Here is a 23,677-nt window from a genome sequence, read left to right on the forward strand (position 1 = left end):
GGGGGGGGGGGGGGGCGCAAGGTGGAAGTTTCGCCTAGGGCGCGAAACATCCTTCCACCAGCCCTGCACTTAAGGCTTGATCTAACTCCTGTTGAAGTCAACGACATTATTGGATCAAGCCCTTAAGAAGGGCCTGATCCAGGAAAACATGTTTGCAACCTTGTCAGTGGTGCAAACTGTAGCAAACCGTGGACCCTGACTTCCTGGCAGATTGCCTTATGCAGAAGTATAATGAAGCTTGCTGAAGAAAGACAATACAGTAGGGAAAAGCATATTGAGGCTAGGAGCTCACTGCCTGGCCGTTCCAGTCCTGTCCCTCCTTTCCTAGCTGTTCCCTCCTTTCCTTTCCCTTCATCTCTCCTCACCCTGCCACACAGACCATGGGAGTGCAAATAACCTCAAGGCTGGAAAAAATGCCCCTCGTGACACCCTCAACTGGGAGGAGTCACTAAACTCCAATGTAAGGGCAAAGTGTTTAGAAAGCAAAGCTGACAATCTTACCAGAACCCACTAATTCTATACTTATTGGACTATCTAATTCTAATCTAAACTCCTCTTGCCCTCACAGTGCCTGGATGGATCGTCCACTCTAAGGCCTGGTCCCCACTTAGTCCGGACTTCGGACTAAGGTACGCAAATTCAGCTACGTTAATAACGTAGCTGAATTCGAAGTACCTTAGTCCGAACTTACCGCGGTCCAGACGCGGCCGGAAGTCTCCCCCCGTCGACGCCGTGTACTCCTCTCGGCGAGCTGGAGTACCGGCGCCGACTGTGAGCACTTCCGGGATCGATTTATCGCGTCTTAACCAGACGCGATAAATCGATCCCAGAACATCGATGGCGTGCCGCCGGACCAGCCGGTAAGTGAAGACTAGGCCTAAGTCTAGATATTTGTTCCTCACTGAGCATCTGAGTGTCTCTGTTAGGGATCATTCCTGCACCAGTGTAGTCAGTGGGAGCTTTGCTATTGCTTTGAATGGGAACAGGCCCTTAATCAGGAGCACTGTCTCCATTGCAGGAGTGCTCCTCAGCAGCTTTCCTCTTTTCTTCAGCATATCATGGACAAGAGGGGCCTCCCCTCTTGTGCTATGGCCTATTGGGACATGCCCTCCCTGCCCATCTTCTTAAATTGTCTCAGTCCAAGTGGGTTCCGCATGGCTCCTCTCTTCTTTTTCAGTGGCTGACTTCTGAAACAGAGCTGTTAGCAGAGAAATCTGGATTTTTTGAGGCCATGGGCCCTTTAAAATTCATCCCTAACTATAGTGAGTCATAATCAGCATCCATTAGTGCCAGGGCACACTGTGCTCTGAAGTAGAAAGCGTCTCTAGGATTACATTGCTCAGAAGGCAGCAGGCTGCTTTGCAGAGATCCTACATATATTCAGCAAAAATAGTCAGATACCATATTTTTCATATTTGCCCAGTCTTTAAAACCTACCCTATTCTTCTCCTTGTTACATTCCAGGTACAGTAACTCCCCACTTAATGTCCTCTCGCTTAACGTGGTTTCGATCTTACGTCCCTGCTCCATTACAGAACATGCTCGTTTAAAGTTGTTAAATGTCTTTTGGCTGCCTGCTTTGTCCACGGCTGGGGAACACACCCCACCCAGTGCCACCCGCCCTCTGGCGGACCCCGCTGATCAGCACCATCCCCCTGCTCCCCCTGCCTCCTTCCCGCAGCAGTCAGCTGTTTTGCGGCATTCAGGAGGCTAGGGGGAGTAGCAAGGACGTGGCGCACAGCCTCTCCCTCCCTCCCCTGCCTCCTGAACGCCGCAAACCAGCTGATTGCTGCGGGCAGGAGGCAGGGGAGGGAGTGGGGAGGCTGTGCACCGGGTCCTCACTCCTCCCCCCAGCCTCCTGAATGCCGTAAGACAGCTGATTGCCGTGGTCAGGAGGCAGGGGGAGCAGGGGGAAGGCGCTGATCTGCGGGGTCCACCGGCGGGCAGGAGGCACTGGCGGGAGGAGGCATAGGGGAGCTGATAGGGGTGCTGCCAGACTGTTTAATACCTGTATTAAATTGCTTGTTTAAAATGTATATAATGTCTTTTGTCTGGCAAAAAAAAATTTCCCTGGAACCTAGCCCCCCCCATTTACATTCATTCTTATGGGGAAATTGGATTCGCTAAACATCGTTTCGCTTAAAGTCACATTTTTCAGGAACATAACTACAACGTTAAGTGAAGAGTTACTGTGCTACTTTTGATTGGCCATAACGTTCCTAAATGGTGGTTTCTTGTGCCCACAGTTCAAGAAGGATGTTAATAAATTGGAGAAGGTTCAGAGAAGAGCCACGAGAATGATTAAAGGATTAGAAAACCTGCCTTATTAGTGATAGACTCAAGGAACTCCATCTATTTGTCTTAACAAAAAAGAAGGTTAAGGGGTGACTTGATTGGTCTGTAAGACATGGGGTAGAAATATTTAATAAATGGGCTTTTCAGTCTAGCGTAGAAAGGCATAACACGATGCAATGGCTGGAAGTTGAAGCTAGGCCAATTCAGGCTGGCAATAAGATGTAAATTTTTAACAGTGAGAGTGATTAACCATTGGAAGAGTTTACCAAGGGTCCTAGTGGATTCGCTATCACTGAAAAATTTTAAATCAAGATGGGATGTTTTTCTAAAAGATCTGCCCAAGGAATTATTTTGGGGAAGTTCTATGGCCTGTGTTATACAGGAGGTCAGACTAGGCGATCACAATGTCTCTTCTGACCTTGGAATCTATGAATCTGTGAACTGAAAAAAGAAGATATGTTGAGTTGAACAACATCATCCAAAAGCACAATAATGTTTAAAATCATATTTCGTAAAATAATAAAGTCCACTTTTCCTACACAAATGAACTGGGACACAAAACTGACATGACAAGCTTGGGACAGAGCAGGAAATCTATTTGGATATCAAATGAAAGTGATGAGGTTCTTATCTTGTTAGTTCCATCACTGTTTTTATTCTCTTCTAGAGAGCAGTAGAATTTGCATCTGTGATTTCTAATTAAAATATATGGCGTTTAGAGAGAGCCTCATATGGCCTATCTGCAAACATCAGATCTAGGGCCCAAACCAGCATTCCAGTCAGAATTCCCTTTGAGATCATGGGTGTTTTGCCTGAGTAAGGACTTTAGGATAAGGCCCTTTTGTTTTGACAGGTCATCAATCCATGATCTTTATGACATCACAAGTGCAGAAACATGGGTGATGAGACAGAGCCCATGACCTCTGAGTTAAAAATAATGCGGATATTTTCAGTTAAACCAGATAATGTTATCTTTTACAGTACGTACTTTTAGTTTGATTTCGGCATCTTGTCTGAAAATAACTGAACACATTTATTTTCACAGTGAGGGGTCTATTTTCTCCTCCATGCTTGTGTTTTACGCCCATTAGCATTAATGGGAGTCATGCACATGCTTCCAGGGGAGAATAGACTTAAATAATCCATATATATGTGCACATGTGTGGTGGTTTGTGAGAACAACTTGTAGATCAGTAGCTGATGGCTTAAAAAATTGAGGGGGAAAAAGCAGATTGTTTCAGTGTGACCGGATCTGAAACTTATTTAATTTAGTCAGAGAATATAAACAATCATTGTTATGAATGCTAGTTTCTGTTAGATTGGAATATATTCACTTCCACAAGACTTATAATTGTGATATATTTTTTAAAAAGACTGTATGTAAAATGTACCGTGAATCAATTTAGCTTCTGTAGTCTTACGGCTTCTTTACTCAGTAGCCAGGGCTCTACATGGTAACAGTTGATTTTAGAACATGGACCATTGACTGTAGATTTATTCACATGCCCCGATGATTGACTGATAGACCTAACTAGATATATTTTATAGAAAACTTGCTTCCATTGTGATATTACACAGTCGCTGCTGTCATAAATATTCTCATGTTTGCTGCTTATCTGAGTTGAGTTAGAATGTTGTTTGTAGCAGCTTCTCTTCCACCATTTCCTTTTTCCATTAATCCTTTCGGGGCAGATTTTGTTTGCGGTGGGGGGAAATATATGGAGATATACCTATCTCATAGAGTTGGAAGGGACCTTGAAAGGTCATCAAGTCCAGTCCCCTGCCTTCACTAGCAGGGCCAACTACCGATTTTGCCCCAGATCCCTAAATGGCCCCTTAAAGATTAAACTCACAACCCTAGGTTTAGCAGGCCAATGCTCAAACCACTGAGCTATCCCCCCTGGGAAATAGCTATAACTTTCAAATCAATAATCTGTTAGTTGATGGTAGTAAAATATAGAACTTGAAAAAAAAGAGAAAAAGTATTTTCAACACAAGGAGAGAAATTATGATCTAAAAGAGTGTTTGAAGTCGTAATTTAGAGGGGCCTATTATCACATATGACTTGTTTCATTAGACTAATTAACTAATGGAAATATCAGTGGTTGCATCTGTTTTGCAGGGTTATCAGACAGGTTAGTGTTAGGGTCAGTAGCAATCAGGGTCCAACTGGAGAAAAGTAAGACATGATATTCCCCAGAATCCACCCACAAACCAAGTTCCACCCCGGGGAGACACCAAAAAGAGAAATCATTCACAGTAAACTGTGCAGATCTTCATAAAAAGATAATCTTGCTGCTTTCTTGCATGCTTTGATCAGCAGTGAAATAATTAACAGTGGTGATATTTAAATCATATTTGTTACGTTTCAGCATTAACTTCTGATTGAGATAAAAGGAGCAATTCACATCTCTTTCAGCGCTGCTGTTTCAGGTTTTCTTCAGACTCAGGAATTCATTGTGGCCAAGGCTGGCTTTAGGCCGATTCCACCAATTCCCCGGAATTGGGCCCCGTGCCTTAGGCGCCTTTAAAAAATTTGTTTTTACTCACCCAGCGGCGGTCCGCTCCGGGTCTTTGGTGGCACTTTGGCGGCGGGGGGATCCTTCAGTGCCGCGGAAGAGGCGGAGCGGACCCCCCCCCCCACCAAAGTGCTGCCGAAGACCCAGACCCCCGCTGGGTATTCAAATCGGGCCCCGCAGGACCTAAAGCTGGCCTTGATTGTGGCATTGGTTTTAAAAATGAATTCTGGAATTCAAGAATGCAGCTACCAGAAAAAAAAAAGTACCAGCTCCCCCAGATAAATCAGTCCAGTTCAGTCCCAAGCTATGACCCAGACTGGCTCCTGGGAAAAATTCTGAAGAACCATTTTAATCCCGCCCCCCCCCAGTGTTGTAATGTAATTGGAGGCTTAAAAATAAAGAGGGGGGGGTCATAGAGGAAGAAAAGACAGGATACAACAAATGCATGCTTTTCATATGGCTTACACTTAGGCAATGATCATTTGCTTTATATGAAAAAGTGAGAGAACAGCTTTCCATCCCATGCCTACTCATTTGTATTTTGAATAGAAATAGTTGCACCAGTGACTGATGGATCCAGTGTTCACAAAGGTATTTTTGAAGTAGCTAAAATAAGAACTCCCTAATGAAAAAAATGCACTGGTTTGAAATGAGTCAGTTTAATTACTGTGTTTTATGAAAGCCATTACCCATTGCTGATTACTAGAGTGATAAAATCTTTAAGCTTTGGTAGTCTCCATAGGGGGTGAGCTGATCTAAGTAGCGCAGAGTCCAGTCATTATCACCCAATACTTGTGTTTCTCATTACAATATTCATTACCTTAGGTTACTTGGGATGCACTGAGGTGTTTCCCCAGTGGCAAAATAACACTATATTAAGTTAAAACTTAACATTTAAATCTGTTTTCCAGTTTCAAATCGGACTTATCTGTATCTGTTCACTTATGTGCGGGTATATATGGGAGTAATGTCCACATCTTAAATGGTAAAAGAATGTGATTTATCTTGTACCTTCAATCTCTCTCTTTCCTTCATCTGCATAGTTTTTGAGAGTTTCACACTCATTAATGGATTATGTTCTTATGACACCCCTCTGAGCTAGGGAAATATTCTAATTTTATACATGGGAAACTGAGGCACAGGGTAGCTTAAGTGACTGGCTCAAAGGCACACAAGAAATGTATAGTTGGACTGGGAACTGAACCTAGATACCCTCAGTGCCAGTCCAGTCCAGTGCCCCATCCACTAGACCGTGTTTCCCTTCCTCTTCCAGATTTGTCCTTTTTACTGCTCCACCTGCACTCTGCCCTGCCGACTCACGTCCATTGCAGACTCCTCCTAGCGTTCTAAACCTTTGAGCAGCTTCAAACAGCTGCCATTGTTTTCAAGGTGATCTGCCAAAGGCTTTTTTAAAACCCAGAATTGTATTTATATCAGCATAGGTGCTGGAACTGGGGTGCTCCCACACCCCTGGCTCAAAGTGTTTTCCATCATATACAGGGTTTACAGATTGGCTAAATGAGTCTCAGCACCCCCACTGTACAAATTGTTCCAGCGCCCCGTATATCAGTTTTTGTTTCTTTAAAAAGACTTGAAATTTGTATGCATGGAGATTTCTAACAATAATGACTGTTTATTTACCATATAAATATGAGGAATGTTAATTCTTACTTGCCTGGTTATGCTGGAGGACTCCTTGGGAGTCTCAGGAAATGTGTTAGGTGAGCTTTATGCCTAACTGGCAGGAAGGGAGTTGGAATCTCTAAGAAAGATATCCTTTCTCTGAAACGTTAGCTAGGTATTGGAGTTAGAGACATTAACAAAAACATCCACAAATTCAGGTTTTAAAGAGTCGGATTAAAAGCCCTTTGACTCTCAATTGCTCAGCTTTCAGTCTCTTATGATGTAACTTGTCACCAGTTCTCCAAATGTAACATATCACTAGGTCACCCAAGAGTTTGCCAGGGGAGACAAGACTTGGATTTCTATAATGAAACAAGAAGACATCCCCTAGTCCTTTTGCTATATGATAAAGAAGCAAAAAAGGCTCAACTCCAAGTGTTTTTGTTATTGTGTCACATTTAAAACAGCCTCATGGTTCCTATTTTCCCCACAAAGACCCAGATCCTCCCCTGTGGAGAGGGAGAGCAAACAAACCACATGTGACAGATGTTCATCATGTAGCTTATTGCACTGCTAGTAGGTGCTCAGATTCTGTGGGAGAATAGATGAGGGGGTCATCCTGTCCCCCATGGTAAAACCTGCAGGAGGAAGAGCAAGGTCACAGATACCCTCCCACATCACCCAGCCTGGGGGTGAAGGGTAGGGGAGAAGATATGCCCCCTTGCAGAAAAGGCAGTGGGGCTGGCTACAAACCTGACACATCCCTTTCTCTGGGGGCTCTGTGTATTTGTACTAGCTCAGGCCCCAGTGGTGGCTCCCCAGCTGTGGCTGCCCTGAAATCCTGTGGGGAGGCTCTGTGGAAAAAATAATGCAGTCCCAGGCTTTCCTGAGTAAAGGAGGTACAATGTTTCCCAGTTTCCAGTCCCTCAGCACTGACTCTGGGTGAGTTGTATTAAATATAGCAGAGCAGCCGAATGCTGACAGTGAAAACATGCACCTTGAAATAATCAATTAGTGTACAGGAATAAAAAAAATTCACAGGAAGATTCTCCCCTTCCTCCCCCTCCCCCCGGTTGTAAAAACCATTGTGAATGTATAGGCATAAGCCCTATTTTAAATGTTAGGTTTTAATCTAATATAGTGTTGTTCCATTAGGAAAACCCACCAATGCTTACGAGAAGACTGGGTAAATGTGCATAGCTCGTATGTAATGCAGAGTATCAATGGGAAAATACTTCATGCTGAATTCACTTAAATATATGTTAGTATGTGTGCAGTGTATTCATGCACTCTCATTATGGGGATAAATGCTTCATGGAGATAAACCTTCTGATAGAAGAGTTAGTTTGTATGATTAATCTTCTGTGGTTTCAACCTGCCACATTCAACAGCAATTTGGGTTCTGAGGGAGTCCTTAATTATGGTGTTAATTACTTAATTAGTTATGGTTTGCAAAATTATGTTACATTTAATAGTACAAAGCTATTGAATTCATGATTTAGAAGAAGAGCCATTTAGCTTAAAAATCACAGCTGAGGATGCAGAGACATTCGGGGCCTTACACTACCCAGCAGCTAAGGTTGCACATCTGAAGTTTAATTTTTCTGTCTGATAGGTTGTGTCCGGCTGACTGGAGTGGCTCATGACCATGAGTGCCAACCTCAGGGCAGACTGTCAAGAAGCAGGGCAAAAACTCCAAACTGTTGGGTGTTCTATAGTTAGATATCACCAACCCAGGAACGAGTGTGAACTCCTAAAGCACTATAACAGTCTTACCACGGAGTCACAGACAGTCCCCTTGGGATTCCAGTTTATCTTGCCACCCAGGCAAGCTGGACTTTATGATAGATGGTTCCTTACCCCAAAACTCACAACAATAATGAGGTTACTCCCAATCCCAAAGGATGAGTCACTTACCCCAGGTCAATTGTACTGAGATCTCAAAGCAAAGACAACACTTGTAGCCAATCCTGTAACAAACTCACTAAAGGTTTAGTAATTAGGAAAAAGAAATGAGACTTGTTTACAAGGTTAAAGCAGGTAAACACACACAAATGAGGCACTGTCTTGAATTCTAAAGGTAATAGAAGCTTCTATAATAAGCAAGCCTTTATGTCCTTTAGGGCTAACCCAAGCCAAGCAGCTTGGGGTTCTCTTGCTTATGTTTAGGAATCTTTGTCCAAACAGCATAAAGACACAAATTTCTCCTTAACAGGAATTTTTATGTCCTTCTCCCAAAATTCAAGCTGAGATGGGACATGGGCTTGTGCACATACCCTCTTCAGGGTGTGTGTGGGCGGGAGCAATTCAACAAAGTCTGTTGTCCAGAATGGCTTGTCTGACGTCGGTAGACCTTCTGTTGGGGAGGAGATAACACCTCTTGTGGTAAACTAGCACTTCACACTTGGTAATGCTTCTCCCTGACTGTGAGGAAATTACAAACTTGGCAAACCTTTTTGTAGTTACAGAGCAAACATTACCTTATAACATGCGGTACAGGTATTATACATAAGATTAATACATGCAGCATCCTACAAGCATCCTATAAAATCTGAACACTAAATACATTCTTATAACTCTCATATTTATTTCAACAATACTACCACACAGGTGAGCAGACTGGTTTCCGGCTATGCATTTGTCAATGTTCAATGAGGCCCAGGGCCTTGGCATGAGCTAGCACTCCACCTGCCAGCGCCACAGGCTGTATTGTATTGGTGTGTGTTCGGTGTCTATATAGTGTACTTTGAAGAACAGCAGTGTGTCTTTAAAACAAAAATCAGCTACTTCATGGTGATGCTTTCAAAGAAATGAAATCTAGGAAATTGCAGCAGTTCTCATGCAAACCCAAAGTACTGCACACCTAATAGGCTGGGTTTGTTTGTGACAGTAGAACTCATTTGCAGACCCCTGTCAGGTGAGAGTCCACTGAAAGCTGAGAAGTGGTGGAAAAAGCCTCCACAATCCCTGTTCAACTAGGAACCCTAGACTGAGCCATAGATTCATAGACTATAAGGGACCGTTGTAGTCTGACCGCTTGCATAATGCAGGCCATAGAACTTCCCCAAAATAATTTCTGTTTAAGATGGAGCAGTTAGAAAAACATCCAATCTTGATTTCAAAATTTCTGGTGATGGAGAATCCCCCAGAACCTTTGGGTAAATTGTTCCAATGGTTAATTACGCTCACAGTTAATGTGCCTGGAGGCTGGACAGCAGGGAAGGACAGCGCTGGCCTGCAGTGGGATGGGGCCAGGCCAGCCAGTAGATGCATGATTAATTTCTTTTTCTAGGTGGCCTTGGCCTGAATTTCAAGCTGCTCTCCTCTAGTAGAACCCCAGCGGCAAATCCTCTTTCCATTGCAGCTGTCCCTGTTGGCACAGAGGGTGATATTTACATCCCTAATGGCCCATTGAGTTGAATCTCCAGAATGGGTGACTCCAAGCATTCAAAAATCCTGTCAGCCCTCCCTCGCCCAAAATCATGAGATTTTAAAAAAATAATAGCTGTTGGGGTTTATTTGGTTTCTGGTTTTGAGCCCTTTGGATTCACATTTTTGAAGCTTTCCTCTGCAACCCTGAGGATTAGAAACATCCTTTTTTAAATGAATGCTGAGATCCTAATGAGCTTTACATGAATGCTGAGAGTTACGTGGCTTCAGGATTTGTGACTTCAAGAAAAAACACTAAATATCCTGAGTCTTGCACTAAAATTGCAGCAGTTGGCAACACTGAAAAATTGGAATTGAACTGGAACTGAGGATCTTGTAGAAGACAGATGACGCTGTGATGTTGTCCCTCTTACACACATACTTAGTGACTGGCTATTAAACGTAATTAAAGTAGCCTCATATTAGATGCTGTATGTGTGTCTGTTTAGAGGGGAGAGGCCTAGTAAACTCTGAGCCTTCTCCCACTCCCATTGAAGACTTCCTAGATTTCAGGGGAAGCAAGTGCAGGTATGGAGAAAATAGCCCTGAAATAGGTGGCGAAAGCCCCACAGTTTCACTTGGGTCGACCTGCAAGCCTTATCCTCCACCTTTTGCATGTCAGAGCCCCCTTTACACTTATGCTCGATGGGCTCAGTAAGGGGGCTTGCCTTCTGTTAAATGCTGACAGCAGTTTGCACACCCTTCCCCTGCAAAATTAAACCAAGCAATGCACATGCTGGGAGCCCATTCCTGCAGGCACAATTCACCTGCTCCTTTACCCACGTGACTAGGCCCACTGACGTCATTGAGATTGTTTAGGTTCATATTAATTTAAAAATCAGGAGATTATAAGACAAGCCTGAGATTTAAAAAAAATGACCCAAGGGAACATTCCTACCTATAAGCCTATCTCCTAGTGGCTGTTCAACCCTTTTCTCCATAGCACAATACTAATGCAGGATGTCAATGTGTTCATCATGTCACTTAAAAATAACAGAAGCGAATCCGTTTTAAACTACAGCTTGGAAGTTAATTTGTTTGAGACCTTGGATGTAAGATCTTTGTAAGTGTATATGGCAGACTTTGAACCAAAGCTGCTATTATAGGTGCAGCTGGTGGTGCTGGCTATCGTTAATGTTGCCCGACACTTCTCAGTTTTCAATTGTTTATAACTTTACCAATTATTCAGGCTGAAATTTTCCATGCTTGGCATCTGTTTCAGGCTGAACTTTTTTGGAAAGATGGTTCAGCCATTTCCAAGCTTGAGATTAGGGGAAAGAACTTCATTTTGCCCAGGTTTAAAAAAAAAAAATATCACAGCTTCTTTTGTTGAAAAGCCCAAGTGTCTCCCTGCTTTAGAATAGCCATGCAGCAAGGGAGACCAATTTAGCAAGGCCAATTTAGCAAAAACCTTATTTACTTTACATACAACAATAGTTTAGTTATATATTATAGACTTATAGAAAGAGACCTTCTAAAAATTTAAAATGTATTACTGGCCTGCGAAACCTTAAATTAGAGTGAATAAATGAAGACTCGGCACACGACTTCTGAAAGGTTGCCAACCCCTGTGCTCTATAGTGCTAAGTACTCTGAAAAAGCAGATGCTGGGCATGTCAAATTGGGTACACAAAGTTAATGGACACTTTTGATCTTAATATCTCCGTGTGTCAGTTAGGAATATAGGAATTGCCATTCTGGTTGAGACTGAGGTCCCTCCGGCCCAATATACTGTCTCAGACAGTGGCCAGCACCATTTGCTTCAGAGGAAAGTAGAAGAATCCTGCAGTAGAGATGTGGGATAATCTGCCTCCCATTTTAGGTTGCTCATTCCCAGTATATAAAATGAGGATAATATTACCTCATCTCATGGAGACGGTGAAAGTAAATTAATATTTGTGAAGCACTCAGATACTGAAATGTTGAGTGCCACAGAAAAGCCTTTAAGGACAGTAATACGAATAGAGTGAAGTAAATAAGACCTGGGGCCACGTATCGACCAGTGATGAGATAGCAAAATGTTGAATAGCTGCTAATTCAGTGAGCATCATCCAGCCCGTACACTGAATAAGACAGTGGTACTGTGGAGAAAATAGTGTGGGGTGTAATGTATTTATAGACCATAGCATAGTTCATATACACAAGGGGGCAATCGTAATACTGGCATTTCCTACCTTTCAAGTGCTTGGCTTTGCAACTTCAACACTCTTTTAACGTAGTTGTTTGTGTGTAACGTACGTATAGTTCACAGCCGATGTTTGAGTATTTCCTAGATGTTAGTGTTGCTTCAACAGGGCTATGTGTTAGACTGAGGAGTTTAAGTTTAAACAATCAATATTCAAATGTTCAGTTTAAGATCTAAGCCCTTTACAGAAAGAAAAAAATTGTTTTGATCATTGTCGTCACACAAAAACTATAATTTTTTTTAAAAAGTTGTGTTTTATATCAAGAACAAAATGTACAATCAAATAATAACTTAAAAGATATTACTTCTGACTTACAGAAAGAAAATCAAACTTCACATAAGTTATATTCTATTTCTGTGGGAAGATAGAGGTTAAGTATTTTTGTTGTGTAATCTAATCTTTAATCCTTTTTTTTACTAGTACAGAACTAGTTAAATCAGCTCCTGCTGGAAGTAACTCATAGCAGACGTTAATCTAGATGAGGGCTAAGTAATGAACTTCACAGAAGGCTGGTGTGTACTGTGTCTGTGACACTAGACTGACGTCTGTGCATAAAATAAATCCAGTATTTAGGCTGCTTATGGTATTTCAGTCCTTCAATTAAGTAAACAAATATATACAGAGCTATACTGGAGTGTATCCTTTGTGGTCTAAACACTATATCTTATTAAAATCATCTGCATGCAGTATGCTGGCTTTGAATTCTTGCCAGTGGTTTCATCCATTGTTAACAGTGATGCTAGGCTCTCCCAAGAGTTAAATACAGTGGTACTGTAGTTATGTGAAAAAAGGTGCCCTTGGTTACATTGGTGGCCATTTCACTGCGTATTACCTCCCACTTTGTTTCCATCCATGTGTGTGGCATAGGGAGTTGTCTGGAAAAATATAGACATTTTTCAATCATATTTTAAAATTGATTGAAAAAAAAATCATAGGGAGTGGACTGGAAAAATATAGACCTTTTTCAAACACACACACATATACATATGCTTGAGAAAAATATCAAAGGCATTTTGCAACTGAGTTCAGTAGGGCAAGCACAGGGCCAAAATAGGTGGGGATGTGTGTGCATAGAAATGCTTGTATATGTAGATATTATTTTCGCTTTGACGTGCAGCATTGAAATCAGTGATAAAATACTTAGTGACTGCATTTGGATCGGACTGGATGCCTTAGGGAATTATAACTGTCTGGACTTTTTATTTCTAAATGTCTGGGCCTGATCCTGAAAATGCTACACTTCACATAGAATGCAGGATTGGAACAATAATTAGAAAAAAATTATCTAAAATATCTAGCTAGAACACTGTGTGTAATATTTACATTTTATCATCTTAATATTTTTCTCAGGGAACTCTATTCACAAAGTGTTTACAATGAATTCTTTTCAAGACAGCACTTCATTTTATATGATAATATGGATAGCATTCTATTAGAACAAACAAAGTAATATTCTCTTGTGGTTAGAGGTTTGTTTTTTTTAAATGACTCCATCAAATTGAAAGATTATAATGATGCCAATAAATCACACAAAGTATTCATTCTGAAGCATACCATCTTAGTCATTATAACTATCTTACCATACTTATTGTATTTGACAAATCAAACTAAAATGAACCTGAATACTTTTCCTCATGTCTTAATTAGCCACTCTTCAAAATGTTTTAACCAGTCCTTTTCAAGCCAAGCATAATTTGGTCTGAAGTGGTTTAGAAATGAGAAAGTTGAATTGTGAATTTCAGTATAGTTTTAGTCCATGTTGGATCTGAGATTTTTGTAAAGAGAGCTCTTGTAGGAATAAAGGCAGAGAAGCAGGGAAAGACGCCAATAAAAACCCAACCACAACTCATAAACGATACTTTAAAATATTTTAAAATACAGGCCAGTTTCTGATCTCCATTACATGGTGAAAGTTTCTGCTTTCCTACCACGTAACTGAGATCAGAATCTGGCCCCTTAGATGCAAAAGACATCAAATAACTAATTACGTTCAGCACATACAGAAAGTAGCTTATATATTGTGGAGGGAAATGATCTTTTTAGGATTCTGTTTTTACACCTATGTGCAGGGGATGCAAGGACAGACACTGGAGAGACTTGCTCCAATGGGAGAAATGTATTCAGGAGGGCTAAATTCTCCTGTCAGAGACATCCTTGAGCAGTTCAGCACCACAGCTAGCTGTGCACAAGCTCACTGTCCATGAACACAGGCAGTCCACAACAAAAGGCAGTTTGACTCTTAGCTTAGCCAACGAATGGCTGGTGCCACAGCTGGGAAAAAGGGCCGGATTAACCTTTTGTGGGCCCGGTGCCAAACTTATTTGTGGGCCCCCCATGGGGGCAATGGAGCATGGTGTGGGGGGGTTGGTCCTCAGAGTGAGGGGCCAGCCAGGGGTAACATGGCACGGCACAGGAGGCCCCGCTCCACCCAGCCCAGTGCGAGGGCACTATTTACAAACCAGCAGTTGCCAGATGCACGATGGCCCACCTGGCCCTGTGCTGCCAGCGTGCCCCTTCCCTTCGGGGGTAGGCCCATGCCATGCCATACAGCCCCCCTGCCCAACAGCGGAACCCCCCCCCCCAATTCCCCTTGGCCCAAACCCCCCCCAGACCCTGCCACAAATGCACTGCCCAGCACCCTACACAGAACCCCCACTCCCTAGTGCCCCAACACACAGAGATCTTCCCCACCCCCTTACAGTGCAGCACCCCCCACGCCGAGACCCTCGAGAGACCCACTCCCCCACACCCTGTCTCCCAGCCCCACTCATCGGCCCTGCTAGGCGGTGACTGTGTCTGCCAAGCTGAGCTGCCAGGGCGGGGAATAGCTCCGGCCCCTCGGAAGTGGCGCAATCAGCCAGGCCCAGGCTCCGTCAGGACCCACTTGCCTGGAGGTGCCCGGCCAAGTGCCCCCGCCCCCACTGCGCCCCCCGCAACTGGCCAAGATTGGCCAGGCTTCTGCATCAGTCCCAGGCAGCTCAGCTCCAGGGAGACAGGTGGGGCCCCACAGGTGATAGGAAGCAGAGACTGCCCGGAGCCGGAGGCGGAGAGAAGCCAGCAGGTGGGAACCAGGGAGTGGAGGAGGCCCTTGGCCAGATGGTGGGCAGGCTGAGAGGAGCAAGTGGGGGACAGGGCAGGGGGGGAGTCAGCGGGCTGGCGGGGTCTCAGGGCACAGTGCAAGCAGAGCAGGGCGGGGCCCCTTCTGAGCATAGGCCAGGCTCCATGGCGCCATTGTAAACCCAACACCGCTGTGCATAGATTAAAGCATGAGATTTAATCATTTAAATTAAATGTAACTAGCAAACACAGGCCTCCATGTCCCCTGGAAAGTGGAAGGGATCTTGTTCCCACTGCTCCAGGGCAGGGATGCAAAAGCTGGAAGTGCTGCCTGCATGGCATGCTCCTACCTGACGCTCCATAGGGATTCCACAGTGTTTAGCTTCCATGGCCAAGTGAAGGGGGAAGGAGTTGCCAGGTTCCCATGCCCTGAACACCCTGGGCAAGGTGGCACAGGTTACAAGGTGTGCAGGAATTGGTGCTGATTTTTCCCCCAGCTATGGTTTTTGCTGTCTCTGATGTGAGGTTTTAAGTACAGCGATTGTCAAGGGAGTTCCTAGTAGCACAGCTCCTCTGTAGCCCACAGGACACAACTCTGCATGAACACAGCTTGTTTTGGGGATATCTTGGGGAACCTTCATGTTTAGGGGGTGGAAGCTATGGGGGTCAGCCATACATGGTGATGGGGAAATCCTCACCTTGGATGAAAGGATTAAAGAAACTCTGCAGGTGGATATGTGCAGTTTCCATTCTCCTACAATCAGAAGAGATTGTGGCATGTCAGAGAAGGGAAAGGAATGCCGTATCTTTGCCTTCAGTCTGAGCCACGCTACCTTAGCAGTGCCACATTATTCGTTCTTGTCTTAAATTCCGCTCCGACTTACACTTTACCACCATGCTGCCTGAGGCCACTAGCCTGAGACACACGGATACAGATTTTCTTTGATTAGAATGAAACATAGGGGGATATAGGGTTAATGCTGGCACAAACTGCCTGAGATTGTGAGAGTAAAATCTTCTAAGTACAGGCAGAGCCACATTTATGCTGGTACAACTCCAAAATAGAGTGAATTTGGCTCACAGTGTTCTGAAATTACCTATCCACATCCCTGGTGACTCCATATTAGATGGGGCTGCTGCTAGTAAGTTCCTGCATGCACCTCACAGCAGGAATCATTTTTTGCGGCTGAACTCGCTTTACTTTACATTGGTTTTGGAGACTAAGGAGTTGTAAGAGGTTGTCCTGAAGAGACTTTGATTTTGTAAATTGTTTTTTTTTGCTGACACAGAAGTGATCAGAATCCATCATCTACCACCATTCAATGTATGGAAACATCCCACCAATGCATGTTTTCTTGCTGAATCGAAGATGCAATTTAACTTAAACCTGTTTATCTGAAATCACAGTGGTAGAGCTGGTGGAAAAAATAATCCCTAAGGTTTGAGACACAGCTCAGTTGCTAAACAGCGGATAGAAACAGGTTGGAATCTTTATAGTCCATTTGATACATAGGTACGTATCAGTCAAGCAGGGCTGGGTTTCAATAGGCTAAAAATAATGTAGGTTTATTTAGGTTACAGAAGTAGAAACAAGGACTATTTTTCATCAGTGTTTCGTTTAGAAACAAAATGGTTTTTGTGATGCTGAAAGATGCATGCTATACATAGCAAGGAACTTATAGTTTGAGAAAAACAGAAAGGGCCAAGTATGGCCTCCTAGTTGAATGCCTGCACCCAAAAGCAAAATTTAATCCCAAATTCAGCCGCATCAGATTATCTAAGGCCTGAGTCCTGCAAACAAGTAAGCACATGTGTAACTTTGCATACATGAGCAGTCTCATTACCTGTGTACATAACATTCGACACATGCCTAAGTGTTTGTAGGACTGAGGCCTAAGGTCTCAGGTAGCTAAATCACCTTTGAAATATCTCTACCAATCTTTCAATACTTTAATGGGCAATGTATGACTAAATCCTTCGCACTCATTTGTAAATACCCAACTTCTGTTGTTAGTATTGCTAGCTGACCATTTATAAATGTAACATTATTGTTAGCTAGGCTAGAGTGAAGTAAAAAATTTAGTCAATTAAGTGCTCATAGGAGGTGCTTAGTTTATCATCATGAAGGGGCTAAGAACCTAGAGAGATACCATTTACTTTCTATTTCTGCTCACAAAATAGCCATAGGCTGATGGCAATTTATGCTAATATTTTTATTATCCAAATATACTCAGTGACTAGCATTTTTAGAAATTACTGTGTAATACACATGACTATTTGAACAATTTAGTGATGTTGCTTTGTTGTAAGTGGAGGGGGGGGCTCAGAAAATAGCAACAATTGTGAAATATTTAATGATAAAAATCTTGTAGCTTTTCACAGAAACGTTGAAAAAAGTTGGCCATCTCTAGTTGTAACTGATCACATAAGCCACATGGTGTTGCTTCTCTTACCTAATTTTTCTCTGGCTGTGTGTGCGTGTGTGTGAGAGAGAGCATTTCAAAATCAAATGCGACAGCCAACCATGACTTTTGTTTTGGTGCAAGTAAAACTCGATTGTTGGAAATGACTGGAAAAGGGCTCTGTGCATGGCCCAAACAAATGCATTTAAAATGTGTATGGATATTTATGGGTGTTGTATGCATATTTTTCCAAGTCAATGTTGGTTTTGCAGATCTTCATTTTTAATCATTGTAGTTATTTGTTTATACAGCAACCAACCTTGTGGCCATCACTGTATAGAACAAACCCAAAGACATGGAGTGTAATTCTGGCTCCACTGTAGTCCATGGAAATGTTGCCATGGATTTCGATAGGGCTAGGATTTCAACCCTTTTCCCTACCGCTGTCCCTTTCCACTGTAAGGACATCACCCTGAAAACAGTTTTATTTGCAGGACTGGGCCCTAACATCAGACATGACTCTGTAAATGAAATGAACAGGCAATAAGTGGAGTGAGATGAAGGACAAAAGTTGTAGTAATAAGCTCATGTATCATTCTCATTTATTGCATATGTACATCTGGATGGTTCCACCAACTTTTCTTTTATTTACTTTTGTATGGTAAATGTATGTACTTCAGTCCGTTTGGTTTGGGTTTTGGGAAGAGGTGATTTTGCAAATTTAAAAATAAGAGTCTGACCCTGTAAACACTTTTTGCTCAAGGTGGTGCTTACTTCTATGAGTAGTGAGAATTTGTAACAAAGTTGTTTTGACAGCCTGACATTTATTTATTCTATGGCCTGTGTTGTGCAGGAGGACAGACTAGATGGGGGGAGGGATAGCTCAGTGGTTTGAGCATTGGCCTGCTAAACCCAGAGTTGTGAGATCAATCCTTGAGGGGGGGCCATTTAGGGATCAGGGGCAAAAATCTGTCTGGGGATTGGCTCTGCTTTGAGCAGGGGGTTGGACTAGATGACCTCCTGAAATCCCTTCCAACCCTGATATTCTATGATTATAATGGTCTGGCCTTACCCTCTATGAATGTATAATTTTTTATTAAAATTCATTATTGTCTTTATTTCTTTTCCAATGTAATTTTACCTATTCACTTCCTGACCTGTATGGTACAAAATAATGCTCTTTAGCTTGTTCAGTTAAGTTGCAACGTGGCTGTTACTCAAAAAAGCATGGGGACAGAATTGTCCCTATTTCATTATTTAATGTGTTTTAGTATGTATTTGGCTCTTTTCATATTTTGATGCAACATATTAATAACATTACACTATTATGCTCTGCAAGAAAATGAAACCCTTTATGAAAGAAGCATCAGTAGGCAGTGGGTTCAGTGGCAAAGCTTTTAACAGCTGATCTGTGTAACACTGCAGCTGTATTAGGCTCTATTCTGATCTTATATCTGTGGGTATCGAATGTGACTTAGCTCGTAAAATCATCTCTTCTATGGGAGTGTAGTCATGATCAAGCTTTCAGTGCTGATGTTTTTGCATCCTTGCTCCTTAGCTTTTATTTCTATTTCCTCCAATCATATATAGTATTTTCAAAGAGGGGAGATTTGTCTTTCAAATTAAAATAAGAATAAATCAATTTCTGTAAATGCTTTCAGACAGCTAATTCAAGCTGCTACGTCTTGAGCGCCGGACTCAATTCCTGAGTGCTTTCATAATACTAAAATCAAGGAGAAAATATGCAAAAAATGGATATTAGCGAGTCAGGGTTAAAAGTAGCAAAAATAGATTGTGAGCAAAGGCACACTGATCTATCATTCAGTATTATCATGAGCTAAGATAGCTTTCCTCAAAAGACTACTGCCAAAGAATACAAACTAAATAAATATTTAACCAAAGTCCAATAATCAAAATACATAGAAAAAGAATTATAGTTGTAAACTCACTTTTCATAAGGTAGCTGAATGGTTTGAATACGTGGATGTTTTTAAACTTCAGCATATTTTTCCAAATATTCAATGTTTAATTGCCTCCTGCCTTAGCGCCGGATCCAAAGCGGAAGTAGCTGGAAAGCCGCTCATTGACTCCAGTGAGATTTGGATCAGGCAGTAAGGCTTCACCCTGCACACACTTACACAGGTGATTAACTTAGACTGTGAAGGTCATCCACATGGGACTCCTACTCACATGCTTGCCCAATTGGGGCCTTGAACATTAGTACACAGAATATCCCTTTTTTCTCAACTTCCATTGATATTGACAATTGCCTGGGCATATTGAGAGACTGGTTAAGCTATTTGTCATCCAAAAAAATGCCTGTTAAAGTTCTGCAATCTACTATTTCTAAACTAATGAAATCTACCTTAAGTGTGAATAATATTTGCCACTTAAAAAAAAAAAAAAGTAGTAAGCTCTCAGTTGAGCCTATATCAATTGCATATTGGACACTATAGACTGGATCCATTATGGGCTTACTTTTTCTTAGCCTGCAAAGTGTTCCTCGTGTAATGTGCATAAAACAGTAACTCAGTTTATTATATGCTAGCAGCCAACCTAGTGTTCCATACTGCTTCATGTCTTTAAATAGTTCCTTTTTCAGTACCAAAAGCTGCATTATGTCTGTAAACAGTTCCTTTTTCATGCTACCTTCCAGGGAAAGATCGCAAGCTTTAAGACAGCAGCAAATACATGCATGGTTAATTTAGACGCTTGTTGCCATTTTCCGGTATTTGAGTCAATAAAAATGTATGTTCAGGAAGTTGTTTTAATTTTTCCATGATTGTATCAATCCCGTTTTGCATTCTCGCTCAGGAACTGCAATGTTGGATCAAACTGGAAAGGTCTGCAGCATTATTTTGCTAGATCACTAAAACATTCTGTCTGGAAGTTTAGCTGTCTGGATTACATGTTCCTCTTGGAGCCTAATGTGTGATGTGTCTTCACTAAAACGATTAATACTATTAAATGGAAAAGAACATTGCATGATGACTTTAAAAATCAGATCAGTAAAGCAATATTTACTTGGTCTGCTTGAGCAGTTTAACATTTTTATGAGAATGTATTTCTTCTTATTGTAACTTATTTAACATTGAGGAGGGAAACTAAAGTAAGCATAATTTATTTAGATTAATACTTCCAATATCAATGAACTTTAGAACAGTAGAATTCTTTACCTAGAGACTGTATTATCATATGCACTTAGGACTACATTTTTAAAGGTAGTTAGGGGCCTAACTGCCATTGATTTCACCTAATTACCTTTACAAATCTGGGGCCTTGACCCCAATCGTGCATATAATTATACTCAGGAATAGTCTCATTGACTTCTTTGGATAACTCACCTTTGTAAAATTAAGCATGTGTGTAAACATTTGCAGGACCAAATTTTGCAGCCTTTTCTCAGACAAAAAATTCATTGATGTCAGATTAGCGCTTTACTCAGGTAAGGACTGGAGAAATGGGCTCTAAATGCAGCAATTATTTCCAACTGATTCTAAAGAGGGAGATGATAAAGTTGTCCTGAAAACAGGTCATTGCTTTACAACTGCAGAAGTAAACCACAGAGTTCTTTTGCGAGGGCCCCATGCTGCAGTCCTTAATCACACACAACTCACATTGACTCTAGTAGGAATTATACATGAGTCAAGCCCGCAGATTTGGGGCCTGAGATACTATCTTTGCACTGCGAAGTATTCTCTTATTGTGCATACCCACTTCACCCTTTCATTTCATTTATTTTCCAGCTCGCTGTTCCACACAATGACGAATGGACCCGTTTTGCTCGGACACTGGTTGAAATCCGTGCCAACAGAGCGGACAGTGAAGAGGAAGGGACTGTAGAATTGTCTGCCTAGAGAAAAGGAGGTTGCCACTGTTTGTCTAGCGCAGCATCTATTCCCTGTTGAGTATGCCAGTTTTCGGTGTCAAATCAGTATCGCTGTGGCTTTTGATGCCAGTGTCCCTGCCAGCATTGCTTAGAGAGCTCCCTGTTAATCACACTGCGCTTTATACAAGGCTGAGAATCTCCAGAACTGTTCCATACTTTATATTTCTGTCTGAAACGTAAGAAAGAAAAGACAAATCAAACCTTTATGGGTTTAGCTGTTGCCTTTTAACTACTTAGTAGCTTTATTTAATAGCTAGAAACCCTGGTTAAACTTGTGCTCACATGCACTTCTGGCATAGTCCTATTAAATCCATATGAAGCCAGATATGATTATGTGCAGATGTGGTGTGCTTCATGATATGGGACTGGGCCAAAGACTTTAGATGTGGTGTTTCACATGGTGACTTACATTATGAATGGATGTACTATACAAAAGTTGCTGCTCCTTATTTATTGCGGTGTGCTGCATGGAACATATTTATTTGAAAGCATTAAAATAAATGATCCTAAAGCATGTGCATAATGAGAGCACTGCATTGTCTCTGTGCTGCTGTAGAGGCTACATTACCATTCAAATACTAAAGATGTAAAATCTATAAATATTTGTTTGAGTGGATGGAATGATTTTTTTAAAATGCCTATTACTTCTAGGCACTTTAACAATATTTCACGTACAGTTGGTCGTTGATACTTGTCATGGTAACACTAACAGGCTGACAAAGAATTGTGGTTCCTGAGTATGACACCAATATTGCCAATAAACTTATTCTGGAGCAACGTGGTTAATCCTTTTGGGCCAGCAGTACTCAGCATGACTTCCACGACCTCCATGACAAAATCGTAGCCTTAATCATGGCAGAGTAGGTGGTGGTAAAGGTTGATATTTCAGTGTCTAGATGGGCACATTATAAACACTTCAGAGCATGTTAAACATGGGACCTTGGCGATGCACTGGGAACATGTGACTTCCAAGAATTGCAGAATGCTCATACAACTGCTATGGCAACCTTTGGCACACGGCTCGCCAGGGTAAGCCCCCTGGTGGGCCGGGCCGTTTTGTTTACCTGCCGTGTCTGCAAGTTTGGCCAATCGCAGCTCCCACTGGCCTGGGATGGCAAACCACGGCTAATGGGGCTGCGGGAAGTGGCTCGAGCTGAGGGATGTGCTGGCCACTGCTTCCCTGCATGGTAGTGCTGCATGGAAGCCACTGCTTCCCTTCTCTAGTCCTATTAGTAGGGCCCTACCAAAGTCAAGGTCAAGTTTGCTCAATTTCACAGTCACAGGTTTTAAAAAATAATAAATTTAATTATTTCAGCTATTTAAATCTGAAAGTTCGGTGTTGTAATTGTAGGGATCCTGACCCAAAAAGAAGTTGTGTGTGTGTGGGGGGGAGGGTTCGCAAAGTTATTGTAGGGAGGAGGTTGTGCTACTGCTAGGCTTACTTCTGCACTGCTGCTGGGGGCGGCGCTGCCTTCAGAGCTGGGCAGCTGGAGAGTGGCGGCTGCTGGCCAGGAGCCCAGCTCTGAAGGCAGCGCCGCTGCCAGGATCAGTGCAGAAGTAAGAATAGCATAGCATGGTATTGCCATGCCTACTTCTGCGCTGCTGCCTGCAGAGCTGGGCCCTCAGTCAGCAGCTGCCACTCTCTGGCCGCCCAGCTCTGCAGGCAGCAGCGCAGAAATAAGCGTGGCAGTACCATGCCATGCCATCCTTACTTCTGTGCTGCTGCTGGCAGGGCGCTGCCTTCAGAGCTGGATGCCCAGCCAACAGCCACCGCTTTTCCAGCTGCCCAGCTTTGAAGGCAGTGCAGAAGTCAGGGTGGCAATACCACAATCCTCCAACATAACCTTGTGAACTCTCTTTTGGGTCAAGACCCCCAATTTGACTGGTCTCCCCCATGAAATCTGTATAGTATAGGGTAAACGCACAGTAAAGACCAGATTTCATGGCCCATGACGTGTTTTTCATGGCTGTGAATTTGGTAGGGCCCTACCTATTAGATGGCCACATGCAGCTATTTGCAGTACTTGCTAACCAAATAGACAAACTGGTCCTGCCCAACAGAGCAGCAGACAGCACTTCAGAGTTTGACATCTTCACTCCCCCCCGTTCCAATCTATGGAATCCTGCCCTGAGTGGCAAACATCCTTTTGCAGAAGATGCACTAGACATCGAATGTAATTGCACTGGTAAGTCAGAGAGAGAACATCTAAATGATGCCCCTTGCACGCCCAACTGAGTACACAAAATTGGAAAACAAGGGTGAGCTCTATTGGGCTT

The 23,677-nt window shown here is 42.6% G+C and overlaps 1 protein-coding gene across 3 annotated transcripts in view; it reads left to right on the plus strand.

Moving 5' to 3' along the window:
- Positions 1 to 22,177, plus strand: part of DYNC1I1 (dynein cytoplasmic 1 intermediate chain 1) — a 245,094-nt gene extending 222,917 nt beyond the window's left edge. For all 3 annotated transcript variants that reach the window (XM_034760492.1, XM_034760494.1, XM_034760493.1), the window contains exon 17: positions 21,258 to 22,177. In XM_034760492.1, the coding sequence (XP_034616383.1) occupies positions 21,258 to 21,368 (111 nt within the window). In that variant the 3' untranslated portion in view covers positions 21,369 to 22,177. The remainder of the gene's footprint in view (positions 1 to 21,257) is intronic.
- Positions 22,178 to 23,677: the final 1,500 nt, after the last annotated feature.

This window comes from Trachemys scripta, chromosome 2 (genome assembly GCF_013100865.1).
Source record: "Trachemys scripta elegans isolate TJP31775 chromosome 2, CAS_Tse_1.0, whole genome shotgun sequence".
In the NCBI taxonomy this organism is placed as follows: domain Eukaryota; kingdom Metazoa; phylum Chordata; order Testudines; family Emydidae; genus Trachemys; species Trachemys scripta.